At 48.8% G+C, this 13890-nt stretch overlaps 8 protein-coding genes across 8 annotated transcripts; 4 read left to right on the top strand and 4 right to left on the bottom strand.

The window, feature by feature from the left end:
* Positions 1-167: 167 nt before the first annotated feature.
* M430DRAFT_51451 (hypothetical protein) lies at positions 168-1428 on the bottom strand (the record flags this gene model as incomplete). Its single annotated transcript, XM_024868223.1, has 2 exons — positions 168-1093; positions 1155-1428. The coding sequence occupies 2 exons, from the start codon at positions 1426-1428 to the stop codon at positions 168-170; spliced, it is 1200 nt and encodes a 399-aa protein (XP_024719371.1).
* A 532-nt stretch (positions 1429-1960) lies between these two features.
* M430DRAFT_35670 (hypothetical protein) lies at positions 1961-2975 on the bottom strand. Its single transcript, XM_024866788.1, has one exon. It carries the CDS (start codon positions 2829-2831, stop codon positions 2163-2165), a length of 669 nt encoding a protein of 222 aa, XP_024719372.1. The 5' UTR covers positions 2832-2975; the 3' UTR covers positions 1961-2162.
* A 1503-nt stretch (positions 2976-4478) lies between these two features.
* On the top strand, positions 4479-5078 carry M430DRAFT_72418 (hypothetical protein; the record flags this gene model as incomplete). Its single annotated transcript, XM_024869524.1, has 1 exon — positions 4479-5078. A coding segment is annotated over one exon (600 nt), but the record flags the coding sequence as incomplete, so codon positions are not given.
* Positions 5079-5272: 194 nt separating this feature from the next.
* Positions 5273-5924, top strand: M430DRAFT_252730 (hypothetical protein). The gene has a single exon (XM_024865212.1). It carries the CDS (start codon positions 5435-5437, stop codon positions 5777-5779), a length of 345 nt encoding a protein of 114 aa, XP_024719374.1. The 5' UTR covers positions 5273-5434; the 3' UTR covers positions 5780-5924.
* On the bottom strand, positions 5925-7481 carry M430DRAFT_252729 (hypothetical protein). Its single transcript, XM_024865211.1, has one exon. It carries the CDS (start codon positions 7015-7017, stop codon positions 6070-6072), a length of 948 nt encoding a protein of 315 aa, XP_024719375.1. The 5' UTR covers positions 7018-7481; the 3' UTR covers positions 5925-6069.
* M430DRAFT_252728 (hypothetical protein) lies at positions 7482-8934 on the top strand. The gene has a single exon (XM_024865210.1). The coding sequence runs from the start codon at positions 7946-7948 to the stop codon at positions 8801-8803; it is 858 nt and encodes a 285-aa protein (XP_024719376.1). The 5' UTR covers positions 7482-7945; the 3' UTR covers positions 8804-8934.
* A 510-nt stretch (positions 8935-9444) lies between these two features.
* Positions 9445-11343, bottom strand: M430DRAFT_141948 (hypothetical protein; the record flags this gene model as incomplete). Its single annotated transcript, XM_024862739.1, has 3 exons — positions 9445-9951; positions 10128-11146; positions 11211-11343. The coding sequence occupies 3 exons, from the start codon at positions 11341-11343 to the stop codon at positions 9445-9447; spliced, it is 1659 nt and encodes a 552-aa protein (XP_024719377.1).
* Positions 11344-12101: 758 nt separating this feature from the next.
* On the top strand, positions 12102-13795 carry M430DRAFT_276939 (hypothetical protein; the record flags this gene model as incomplete). Its single annotated transcript, XM_024865692.1, has 3 exons — positions 12102-12180; positions 12250-12410; positions 12478-13795. 3 exons carry the CDS (start codon positions 12102-12104, stop codon positions 13630-13632), a joined length of 1395 nt encoding a protein of 464 aa, XP_024719378.1. The 3' UTR covers positions 13633-13795.
* Positions 13796-13890: the final 95 nt, after the last annotated feature.

Here is a 13890-nt window from a genome sequence, read left to right on the forward strand (position 1 = left end):
GGGGGGGGGGTTTGTTAGAAAAGAGGGGGACGGGGGTTGGTTGTCTTTTTGTTTGTGTCTCGCAGCAATATCACTTTTCTTAATTATGGCTTGGAGCAAGAAGAGAACTGGAAAGATCATTCACTCATTGATCCGAAAGTACATAGTTCGAGCTATATATAACCCGTCTACGCAAACTTCGGTATCATCTTCTCCTTAGCCAACTCATCAAACGAGGCCTCCAAGGACTCCCAAGAATCGATATATCCCGTCCATCCATACTTCCGGGCCTTTGACATACTCATCACGACATCGTAGTTGCGGCCCAAGACGAAACCCAGGAATCCCCATGTCGCCTTCTCCAGGACGTCCTTCTCGAGGCCGTCGCGCTCCGCGAGCTTGTTCCACGCCTCCTTGACCTCTTTCTTCTGACTCCACTTCACCAGGTCGATCCGCTGCGTGACTGTGCCCCGTGGCGTTTTGCCCTCCATCCCGTTGGTGCTCGCTACGTCCTCGTACGGCGTCACCTCAGCCAGCTTCAAGATGCTCTGGTCCGGAGTCGGTCTGTCGAACTGCTTACTCGGAATCTTCAAGCCGAACTTCTTGGCCAGCTTCGGCCACATGTTGGCCCAGGACTCGACATCGCCATTGTTGACGTTGAAGCCCTGGTTGGAGCACTTGGGCTCCAGGATGGCCCACAGGCTGAACTCGGCGTGCAGCTTGTTGTACGTGAACGAGTCGAAGCGGTTGTAGAAGCTCTCGGCGCCGGGGAACTCCAGCTCGCCCGTGAGCTCTTTGTTGACGGCGGCGTAGACGGCTAGCGCTGTGCTGAGGTTCATGAAGTTCCCGCGCGCCACGCCCACCACGTCGTTCGGGTATGTGACCACCCAGTCGAAGCCCTGCTTCTTGCCCTCCGCCGCCAGGATCCGCTGCTGCGTGTAGTAGAAGTTGGGTGGGCGCCCGGGGCCCTCGATCCACGGGTCGCTCTCCTCCATGGGGCACTTGACGGGGCCCAGGTGCACGCCGTATTGCTTACCGCCGGTTGGGAGCAGCACGCGCTTCAGCTTGACGCCGTTGAGGGCGAGGGCGTCGAGGAAGTTTTGGAGCATGGCACCTGGTTTTCAAATCAGCCTCAGTTCAGTTCATTCTCCGTGAGGTTCCTGTCCCGTCCGTACCATTGGTGTCCGAATTGCCCTGCTCGCTATCGGTCGCCATGTACGCGGCGAAGAAGAGGTACTCGCCCTCGACATTCTGGGCCTTCAATTGCTTCGCGATCTCCTGGGGGCTGGCCAGCAGATCGACGTGGTCGTGCTTCACGGTCGGAGGGTACTTTTCTGTCTGTTTGCGCGAGAGAGCGTGGATCTTGGTCCATTTGGGGTCCTTGCCCAGGGCGGCGACGATTTCTCGACCGAGGATTCCAGTCGCGCCGGTGACGATGGCGGTAGGCATCTTGATTGATTGTTGTATTGGAGAGAGAGAGGGAGTGAGAGTCAGAGGGAGAGAATGTGAAGAATAAAAATGGGAGAGCGTGAGACTGAGGTTGTTGATAAAGATATTATATCGACTCTCACAGCGAGAGAGAGAGGGAGAGGGGGAGGGGGAGGGGCAGGGTGGACATCATGATGACGTTATATAAATATAGCAATAATGGTGATAAACAAATAAACAAATAAAAACCCCTGAATCCCTCAAAAACTGTACCCTCTGGTAGGATTATTCCCTAGAGCGGACATTATTGCATGGTGAACTGAAGAGACAATTAATCAGCTGGTGGGACTGGACGAGGTGGAAGCGGGTCTGCAGTTCTTACCGCCGCACGGAGGTAAGCACTTCATGTAGAAGATACACATAGGAACATGTACAACAGGATGGGAGGTTAAGAGGTATGTGCATATGTATATGTACATTCAAGTGGTCAAGGTAATAATGGGCATACGCAGTTCTAATAATGAATTAATTACCTTGACGGCAGTTGAAAACCCCGGAAAACTCGGTGCACATGGTATTGTATATATTGACCCACTAACAATACTTCCCAGCCTGCCTACTACTAACCTCCCTATAACAACAGTAATAGAGCCTAAGTATATACCATCAACTTCAACATGTCAGAATGAGGTGTATTGGCAGGATCAGAAATCTCCACCGTCCATTAAGAAGTAAATGCGGATCAACGTCCCTCCTCATAAATACCACTTCCCATTGCCCTCCATATGCTTCTTGGCCTCGTCCCATTTCTCCCTATCAAACAGATAACATGCCTCCTCTCCCTCATTTGTAGCTCTGAGCGTCCCCTCGCCTATGCCCATGGTCCTCATCAAGCTCCGAAATGGCACGTTGACCGCAGAAGTACCCAGACTCATCATCCCACAGCCCAGCTCCTGAAATCCATACTCGACGATGGCGCAGAGCGCTTCGAGCGCATATCCCTTTCTCGCAAACCGGTTGTCGATCATGATGCCCGTATCGCCCACCAACACGCTCTGCGTCTCATCCGCAAGAGAGGGTTGGAGCGGGAAGGAATTGAACCCCGTGTTACCGATCATGATCCCTGTGTCGGTCTTCAATTCCTCGACCGCGTCGTCTCCATCGCCAAGGCTGTTCTTCAGAATGATCACCATCCATGCGTTCTCGCCTTTGGCGGTGGATATCTGCTGGGCTTCGAGCCTTTGAACCTGCACCTCGACGGGGAGATCAGGCTCATTCACACCGCCATAGGGATTGTTGAGTGGATTGCTACGTATGGCTTGGATCTGCTTGGCATCGGATGGAAGACAACTTCGAATAATCAGACGTGGGGTGGTAAATGAATGGAACGGACGAGCGTGGGCCGGGGGAGAAGCGGTCGCCATGATGTGAGTGGATATATTGGTTGGAGTCCAAAGAAACAGGGCAATACTATTTATTAAATTTAGGCGTTCAGATCTTATATAGCCATATATTATACCAGACGAGATGGAGAAAACTCTAATGCTTATTCTCAGCTGTGCGGCGCGAAAGACTCATGTGGTTTAGGCTTTAGACCGTATTAGGTAGGTAGATATGATAAAAAGGATTCGACTCCCCAGGGATGTTCGAAAAGAGATTTTCTGTGCCCATTCAAACTCGCACTGTAAGCTGACTTCTAACAGTGAGTCACACGATAGGTAAGGTAAGGTAAGGTAAGGTAGGGAATATATGACAACACGTGATCTGCATCCCACAGAACCATTTTAAAATGACTTGGGTATGCCTGTGCCCTGGTAACTTCACCAATTGACATCAGCACCCCGTAATTACAAGACTTAAGTGTTCGACTCATAAACTCTAAAAGCATTCATTTTGATATGAGATCTCTCCGACAGGAAGGTACTCATTCTCTAACCCCTGCTCACATTCAACGACGACTCAGCTGGCGGCAGAACTATAGCGAGCAGTACAATTCGAGCATCAGGGCCAGCTGAGCTGCTATGTCTTTATATCAAGTACTACTCCATGGACCCTCTGGAGGTCGGGAGATCTTGAGCGGCGCCATAATCACTCTGACGCACCACAAATCACAGATTAACGGACTGGAAAGGAGCATATATAGATCGATACAACCATTATCGTGTAAACTTCTTCATGGAAATATACCGCAAAGCGTGGTTTTCCCTGGCTCTCATAAAAGCCTCGGAGAAGCAGAGGAAGGAAACTAATCGTCCAGACTTCTGGATCCGATTCGCATTCATAACGAACTTATTATGACTGAGATGCCAAGACTAATGACTGCTATATCGCTCTCATGTGAGCCTCTAGCATACACAGCAAAAGAAGAAAGATGTACGCAGGCGACGAAAACATTCCTGTCACCGCTTGATCGCGGCAGTTGTTGAGTAGTGGGGTTATGGAAGCTCGGCGAGTGGATACGGCATACCAAACAGAAGAACGACTCTTAAAGCCGACAATATCGTGAGGCACGATCGTATCACCGATCCGCATTGTACGTAAAACTGAATAGCCTTATATTTTCGGCCGTGACCCGTCGAAACACTGCCATCAGTGGAAGGGTTGGGATACCTTGATCAAGGTCCTGATTCCTGACTTAAGCCCGAGTGCAATGAAGCAAGGCAGAGAGACAGAAAGGAGAGACAGAAAGACACAGACAGACAGACAGACAGACAGATACAAAAAAAGAAAGAAAGAAAGAAAGATAGATGTCCAGATATGTAAGGTAAGATAGTAAGGTAAGGTGAGAAAGAAGGATCACAGTCTGGACCCAAGGTACTTAAAGGCTCCAGTCACGTGTTGATACCGGAAACCTTCAAATCGCGTCGCGAACCTCATGGATAGTTCCCTTTACTTTCTATTGTCGAATACCAAGCAACCACCGCAGCAGACCTCTCTCTCAAATTACCTTCGCCATGCCCTCATCATCGTCCTCTTCCCATGATGGCGATGATGGCGACGATTCATTCCAACACCATTTTGGCGACGACTCCTCTTCGAGCTCCTCTCCATCACCTCCACCTCCCCAACACAACTTCTTCGCTCCTCCATTCTACAACCGCCCACCGACGCCTCTCCCGCCCTCTCCCTCATTAACCTCCCTCCTCAGACCATCCAGACCAACGACGCCCGACAGCTCTGCCGACGAACTCGAACCCGTCCCTCGTGCGTCGCCCAAAGTGCCCACCTACGAATATTATGGCTTCGTCCTCTACCTCTTCTCCTCGCTCACATTTCTAATTTACCTCTTATGGTCATACCTCCCATCGCCATTCCTCCACGCCCTCGGAATATACTACTATCCCAACCGCTGGTGGTCGCTGGCATTACCGTCTTTCCTTGTCATGTTATTGGTTTATATCTACGTTGCGCTGGCATCATACAATACGGGTTATCTCACGCTGCCACTTTCGAGCATCGAGACTATTATTGATGATGCGGCGAATGTGGCCGTTATTGATAGCAAAGGACGGATGGGCCGATCAAAAAATGGCCCTAGGAGGAGGGAACAACCAGTAGAGACCAGCATTCAGGACTGGAAGGCCGCCTGGAGTCAGGGGACGGATGCCGTGATGGATGTGCCCCTTGGTGGGGTGTGCGAGGTCTTATATGGAGAGGGTAGAGAGCTAGACAACGACGAGGATGAGAATGTGGGGGTTTCATGAAGTCTTGCTGGGTCTTATGATATTTCAATTGAGCCGTTACCATCAACCTCGGGGCATATGAGGACATTTGAACATAGTGTTCGTCAAATACGCCAAGGAAAGGGTAATGCATGCTACTCTACACCTCGTGCTGTATGCATATGCTCGGGTTACAAAATCACACGCACGATGCGCCTCCAGCAATATGGACGGATGACCTCTTATGCCGTCTTCTCAAAAGACCTGCCCGAGTGCCCACGGACGCCGTTGGACATTTACTGCCACTCATACGACCATCTCCTAGGAAAGGACTCTGGGGGGATTTGTAGTCGCTGTTAGTGGTCATGGCGTTCGTGTGGGCCGGGAAAGCGACCGCGAAGCCCCGTCTAGAAGAGAATCTCCCATCTCATCATTTTTCAAGGGCGAATTTGGATTCTCTCGTTGAAAGACATTGTATGGCGGTTTGGTACTTCGTATGGCTTAAAGTCATAGCTCTATCTTGGGAGCTAGTGCTCATTAGTTTGATATACTCAGGATTACGTATGGCGACTTTTATCTTTACACCGCTCGTATTCTATCCTGTGCTCCATGGAGATTCGAGTCTTAGTTTGCTGAAGCTGAAGTCGGTAATGAAATTACATCGACTTTATTATGCTTTTAATGCGGATTTGTCTTCCTTTTGCCACTGATGAATATCCAGCATTTCGTGATTCATGCTAGGACATGCAGCACCTTTTTTCTCTTTTGGGTATTCGTTTATACAGTGCTCAGCAAGGCAATGGCTCAATTGATCAATAGGAAGAACTCGAGAAAGAGTGATATGATTTATAGGAGCCTGATCTGTGTTTTGGTTTCACCCACAAGGTCTTGGAGCTGAGACTGAAAGTCCACGACGAGGTTGAGGCATGCAAATGGCCAGCAACACAGAGACATACGATTCTCGACGAAATCGGAGTTCAAATTCCAACAGACAAATCTATCAAGTACTATATGCAATTCCTGTGCAATCTCCAACGTCGGCATGTAAGACCTTTTTATCAGAGCCGTCCATATTGGCTGAGTAGATACCACCGAGGAGGTCGGTAAAGAACATGCGACCATTTTCCTCGTCGAGAGCCAATCCAATACCTTCGTGCAACTTTCTTGTCAAGATGCGCTTCTCCATATACTTCAACCCTTGTGCACTTTCTACATTTTCGACCTTGGCGCAGTTGACCGTGTTGCCATGTGGAGGATCCCCTCGGTCGGTCCAGTACAGGACCTTGGTTGCCACGTCGATATGGAGGTCGATGGGTTCTGGGAGTTTGTCGAAGAGCAACTCAACATCAGTCCGCGCGTCTGGGCTTTCACCTTTTTGCATAGCAAGAGGGGCGCGAAACACACGTCCCACGTTGCCTTTCGATGACCCTTTCTGTGTCCAATACATCACTCCAGACTCAGTGTCCACGGCGATACCGACACACCATCGAGTCTGGTCTCCTCGGTTTTCTGGAACCGTTCCCGTCTGAATGAGAGTCTCTATGTTCGATCCATCCAAACCGCAGCGCATTACACGCATGCCCTCTCGATCGCACCAGTAAAGTGCTGGGGCACCGTCCTTAGGCCGAGCAATCGTGAGTTGCTTAGGAGTGTGAAGAATGCCGGTGGGAACGATGGTAGTGATGTTCTTGCCGTCCAAGTCGCAACGCTGTATCGACCCATCCCAAGGATTGCTTGTTGCGGCCCCCATGTTGGTCCAATAGATATGTCCCTTCTCGGAGTCGATAGCGATCCCATCTGGAAGGTGTTTCATACCCGTAACTAACTCTTTCAGATCAGAACCGTCGGTTTTGCAAGTCAGGATACGGCCGTTCTGATTTGGGAAGGAGCTCAGATCCAACTCCAGCACGTAGAGGCGGCCATCTCTGGCCGGAATAGTTGAAGGCATTCGGAATGATGCAGAAACAAGGCGTCTTTGAGATTCGAGTGATCCACCTTCAGCAGAAACAAAGAAACCAATCGCTCGGGTACCAAGAGAAGGATCCTGCCAATATATTGCTTCAACAATGCCGTGGACATGACGGACGCCGAGGTTGTCGCATGAAAGCCAGGTCTTATAATATCTCCGGCGCCAGGGCCAGAGACGTACAATCCCCTACTGACATTGCAACGTGCTGTGAAGAGTGGGACCAACAAAATGGCCAATGCCGCATGTCCGATTACCCGTCTGGCCCGGGAAGAGAATTGAAGGGTTTCGTGGAAAGAAGTGAAGTTCGAGAAGAGGGTCTGTTCAGACCTCAAGCAAGGTTGAGGCTGAAACGGCAGACGCGAACCCCTGACCAACCGAGTTAACCGAAGCTCGCGTATTGGCGTGGGGCCGGAGAAAAGTTCGGAGAATTTCACACTGCTCGCTAGGCCCGGACATATTTTGGTATCGCTGCAGATGTTATTCTCCGGCCGTTATCATTTTGGCCAGCTCCCCACAAGACCGGAAAAAGGCCAGACACACAGGGAGAATGACAGGATTCAAGGCCGTTGGTGGATTTCTCTCAGAGTGCCTCGTCAGACGTTCGGCCTCGCGGCAGGATTGAACGCGAGTCGTTACACTATAGCCTACCTGGGTAGGTATCCGAGTGGAAAGATCCGGGATGTAGAGCTTGCGGACAGACAGCTCCTTTTACAAAACCTACTTCATTTGCATCCCATGACGGTCCAAGTTATTGCTGTCCACTATTTCTGCTGCGTTTACTTCAAGCTTCATCCTCTACACTGCTCACTTGGCAACCCAAAGCTTCTCTAAGTCAAAGCTTCTTCAATACAATTTCCTCCTATTTCGACTTACGCGCATACATCTCGACAATACACCAACATACACGATGGCTTCTGCTTGGACTGCTCCGGATGTCACAAAACGACCCGTCGCCATCATTGGCGGAGGCGTCCTTGGCCGTCGTTTATGCATGATGTGGGCTTCTACAGGCAACGAAGTGGTGCTCTATGAGCGGGTTCCCGAGGTTGCTGCTGCCGCAACGGAATATGTCAAGGAGAACATAGATACACAGGTTGAGGTCGTCAAGGGCAAACGTGGGGTGGTACGCGTAGCTTCGTCATTGGAAGACGCCGTTCAAAACGCCTGGATGGTGATCGAAGCCGTCCCAGAGCGCCTCGAGATCAAAATCCCATTGTTCGGCGAATTGGATAAAATCACCCTACCAGACTGCATCTTGGCGACCAATTCATCCTCCTACAAGTCCAGCGAAATGATTGAGAAGGTCGAAAAGAAGTATCGGGTCTGCAATACACATTACTTCATGCCGCCCGTGATGAACCCCGTCGAGATCATGACGTGCGGACACACCGATCCCGCTATCATTCAGCACCTGATGGAAGCGGCGAAGACGGTGGGATTCACTCCAATACATGCGAAGGTCGAGTCTACCGGATTCATTTTCAACCGCATCTGGGCGGCAATGAAGCGCGAGAGTCTGCTGGTCATCAAAGAAGGCGTCGCAACACCTGAGGATATCGACGCCATATTCGTCGCAAACTTCGCGGCCAATACTGGCATCTGCGAACTCATGGACAGGGTTGGTTTAGATACTGTCTACAACATCGAGAAGCACTACGTGGATGAGAGGAAGTTGTCAGGTGCAACGATAGACTGGTTGAAAGAAAACTACCTGGACAAAGGCAACTTGGGAAACAAAACGGGGAAAGGGTTATTGAGAAAATGAGCTGTCATATACAGAAAGTCGTTTTGATATTAGTGCTCAGAAGATTTATTTGAATCAAGTCATTCATTAACTGGTGCCCGTTGAAATTCCCTGCGAGTGACTGTCGGAGCCTACCCCTTTTCAACTGGCGGTGAAATGATAATGTGATAGTAATATGTTCTTTCGTAGCTGCAATGTTCTAGTGTCATCATTATCATAATAGAAAGATGACCCATTTTCACAGTACTCCCAGAAGCCGTCAAAGCTAGAGTTCACTCCACAAACGAACGTCTCCAGTGCATGCAAAATCAACATATCATTCAAATCGTTGTACCTTGCATGATCATCGAGTAATCTAAATTCAATATGCTAATGTTGGCCAAGTTCCTTAGTACCCTAAACAACGTAGATATCAAGAGTCAAATGGAATGGATGTGAGTTAAACTTCCGATCCATTTTTGTTAATACAGACAGATTAACTTGATTGGATTATTAAAGAACGATTAATAGATGAATCTTCTCAGCGTTATCTTGTTATCTTTGGGATCAGTTCATCACAAGTATTCAATTCAACTAACAAATGTTGCACCCAAAAGAACATATCTATCAATAAACTCCAAGCATTCTACGTAAACCCAAGAATTCAAGATCGATCGATCCCTCTAAACCTTAGCGCTTGGCTTTGGCCACACGGTTCGCTTCTTCGCACGGACATACAGGTTCACCGGCCGAATCAGCTGAAACTCAGGATCATACTCTATAGCCGTATCCCCGTCCTGCGAGAACTCATAGCGGTATACCAGTTCAGGTAGTAGGACCTTCACTTCAGCTAGAGCCAAATTGAAGCCGATGCATCCACGGGGGCCTGTGGCGAACGGTATGTAAGAGCCGGCTGGTATGTTCTTCACTTCGTCTGAGTCCCAGCGGTCGGGGTCGAAGCGTTGAGGATTGGTCCAGATTTTGGGGTTGGTGTGGATCGCGTGGAGTGCAGAAATTATCACTTCATTGGGAGGTAGGCGATAGCCTCCAGGAAGGATAACCTCGGTTTTGGACGTTCGGCCAGGTTGGAAAGAAGGATTGTGCAATCTTTGCGTTTCTTTGATGAAATTTCCTACGAAATGAAGACTGCTGGAAAGCTCAGGAGTCCATTGAGTGTTCTCGTTGATACCCTGTAGAAACCCTAGTGTCAGCATATATCAATCCAGAAATAAACTGAGTTGTAGAGTAGGTATGTTGTGCATTGCAAGGCAATTTACACCTCGGGAATATGAGGGTTAGGACTTTATAACTAGGATAACCTGCCCAAGAATGGAAGGATCAAGAGGGGTCATGGGAGTATACATACGTGGTCAACCAGTTCTTGCAATATACGTTCCTGATTTCCAGGGTATGCTACAACACAGTATAGTAACCATGAAAGTAGCGAAGAGGTTGTCGTAAAGCCAGCACCTGACATTACAACCATGTTCGAGTATACCAAATCGATCGGGAGCTTTTTGCCTTGATTATCCACGGCGCGAAGAAGGTAGTCAAGAACACACTTTGCATCAAGAGCTGCATCGTGAAGTGGAAGATCGCTTCCTATATCCTGTCGGGCAGCGTCTACCTGAACAGCTAAGGCAGCATACATTGCCTTCCTGACGTCGCGTAGCCTCTGAGGATCCCCAAATGGTAAATATGTATACCATTCACCTCTAGATGTGACTTTCTTGTTCAAAGATAACGACAGCGCTATCATCGACACAATCGGATGAATCGGAGACTCAATCTCGTCCATCTGGTGAAAGTCCATGCCTAGAACAATCTTCCCAATGAAACCTGATGCCAGCTTGAGCATGTACTGGTAGACGTTCCAGGACTCGTTTCGCGCATCAAGCTCGTCGAACACTTTGAAGGCATCGCGGACGCAATTCTGCATCAAGGGTGTATAGTGGCGTACGGCTTTGGGGCTCATGCACGGTGGAATCCATTTGTGACCCGCCGCCCAGTTTGCTGTCTCCGTATCACCCAGGAAAAGGGCAGTGTTATCCTTCAGTCCAAACAGTGGGTGGTTTGGGGTGATTTTCTTTGTAAAAAATTGGGATTCGGATAAAGCGATCTGGCCAATCGCAGGGTCGTTGGTAAGATATGTCGTTTTGCCCATGTTGGTAGTCTTGATTACCGGACCATACTTCTTGAACAGTCTGTCATGATTGCCAAGATGATCAGGAAAGACTTCGTAGTAGCTCCCCACTGCTGGGAGACCCTCTGGGCCCTGAATGCGTCTGACTCCATGGCCATCGAGCGTAATACCAACGGGCGCTGAACTGCTAAGAATCTCGCTCAGAGAGTCTAGTGCCTGTTCATGATTCTGAAACCCAAGGTCTAGAGACAGAAAATCAGTATATCTATTCGGCTTCCGTTTGAAACTAGGTAAAGCTCAACACACCTTGCTTCCCCGCAATATGAAAGATTTCTGCGAGCGTCTTTTTCAGGGACTTGAGATCGTCCTTCTCACTGATGAGAATGGCCTTGGCGGTGACGGGCTCATCGCCCACTAGATAGAAACTTTGACTGGACATAGTCGAAATTGGTAATAAATGTGTATTCCTGATGGTATGGAAATCTGGTTGGTACCAGATGGAAGCAGAATGAAATTGGTGCCATCATGAAGAAGTACGCATGAAGTTATATATTTGAGCAACTAAACATAATGATACCAGGTTGGTGCTGAGACGTCTGGATGGATCAAGCGGAGGCCCATCATGGATTGTCGGTTCTCGCGGCTAAAGGGGGGAAACCGAATGGCAAACTTCCTATTCGAGCGGACTTATTTCTGCTCCACAGACCCAGTTTTCGAAACGTGGATTCTCCGTCGCAAGGGATTGCGTTGACACCGGAGAAAAGTACCGGAAATATTTCAAAATAGAACGGAGATATTTCTGACCTACATGGCCCTACCTAAGCATCCAATCATTCTTCATTTGATTCGCCTCGATAAACCCCGCAACCGTTTTATCTCGGAGAATCTACAAGGAAGATGAACGGCATCCACTTGACATGGAAAACGGAAAAGGGGGAAAAGCCCCTGTTTTCATGACCGACATGTAAGTGTCTTGTTCGGATCGTTTGCTTGCGCGGCTGTTTGTTGCCGCCCCTGCTACCAAGAGTCGAGAACCAAAATCGCTCTATTCGCATAGTATGCATATATAGACACGCTCAACATCACGTTTTCTTCTTCAGATTTCTCTCGTCATTCATCATAGCTTGAAATTCCATGTTTTCGAAAACCTCAAAGGGCAATCATTATTCATTTCCAGAAACATTTAAGTCGTTCAAGATGGCAAAAATCTTCACAAAAGAGGAAGTGAAGGCACATAACAAGCCAGATGATCTGTGGATTGTTATACATAATAAGGGTCTGTTCGAATCCTATCTCAGCGGAGGTATAGTTGTGGAGAACGATTTCGCTGACATGTATGATGTAGTGTATAACGTATCAGCGTATCGTGAAGAGCATCCTGGAGGTGCGGAAGTGTTGATAGAACTAGGAGGTATTGATGCTACTGAAGGATTTGAAGACGTCGGTCACTCAGATGACGCAAGAGAGCTTTTGGAGCCTCTTCTCATTGGGGAGCTCCCCGCAAATGTAGGATGCCTTGCTGATAAAGTATACGCCGGGAGACCTGCTAATATTGTAACAGGAGGCCAGTGAGAGCGTCGAGGCCTACCGGCCCACTTTCGAGGTAGTTTCCACCGTTAACGATCTTCGTGAGAATAAAGGGGGTTCGTCAGTGCTGCGCACAGCTACGAAGATGGTCTCTGTAATCATGCTTGGGGCGGGAGCAGCCATATACTACGGAAAGATGCCTAGGAAACTTCCACATCTTTCACTCGATCAAATCAAAGCGCTCTTACCATCCGGTCCATCCCAAACCCCGAATATGCCTGGAGGCTTTTGGAAAGGTTTCGTGGTGGCTGCAGTTATCAATGGCATCACAGCGGTCGTAGGATTGCTTCGCTTGGAGAAAATGCTGGACATCCAGAAGGACTTCCGAAAATACGCTGCCCACAAAGTTGCGATTTCTGAGATACGCGCTCCCAAGAAACCCATCCACGAGCCGGTGCTACACCCTCAAGAATATCGCAAGTTCCCATTAGTTCGCAAGGATACACTGTCGCCAAATGTGTACCGTTTTGTTTTCAGCCTCCCAGGTGCACAAGATGTCCTTGGACTGCCCACAGGCCAGCACGTTGCTATCCGAGCTGAAATCAATGGAAAGATGGTCAGCCGATCATACACGCCAACATCGAATAATTCAGACTTGGGACGCCTCGAATTAGTCGTCAAGGTGTACCCAGGTGGTCTCATTACCAACTACCTCGCCTCGTTGAAGCCACAAGACTTGGTAGAATTCCGCGGGCCTAAAGGGGCTATGAAGTACCACAGAGATCTCTGCAAGAATCTCGGAATGATTGCCGGCGGAACTGGGATTACTCCTATGTACCAGTTAATCCGAGCTATTTGCGAGGACACGGAAGACAATACCAGAATCAGCCTGCTTTACGCCAACCAAACTGAAGCCGACATCCTACTCCGCAAGGAATTAGATGATTTTCAACGCCAATTTCCGCACAAGTTTAATGTCTGGTATGTATTGAACACTGCACCTTCCGGGTGGAAGTACGGACAGGGATTCATTACCAAGGATATAATTCGGGAGAAGCTGGCTGCGGCATCACCTGATACAAAAGTCCACCTTTGCGGCCCGCCACCTATGATCAACGCCATGAAGAAGAATTTGATCGAGCTGGGATTTGATGCTCCAGGTCCTATCAGCAAAGCGAATGATCAGATTTTCATCTTTTAGCGATGTTCTCGTCCAAGGGGGAGTACAAGGAATGAGTATTTGGTGGACTGGATTGCCTTTGTATATTTTCGTGAGTGGCGCCTCGAATGGTGTAGGTAGTTTGGTGTAAATAGGCAAAGTGTATCATAATCATGACGATGGAGAATGATCTATTTTTCTCAGCCCCTGGTGATCTCCTGGTGGACAGTACCATGCTTGTATTAATACAAGTGATTCCTTTGTTAAATATGACTGGACTTGGAAATTCGCCATCTCTGT

The sequence above is a fragment of the Amorphotheca resinae genome (assembly GCF_003019875.1).
Source record: "Amorphotheca resinae ATCC 22711 unplaced genomic scaffold M430scaffold_8, whole genome shotgun sequence".
In the NCBI taxonomy this organism is placed as follows: Eukaryota; Fungi; Ascomycota; class Leotiomycetes; order Helotiales; family Amorphothecaceae; genus Amorphotheca; species Amorphotheca resinae.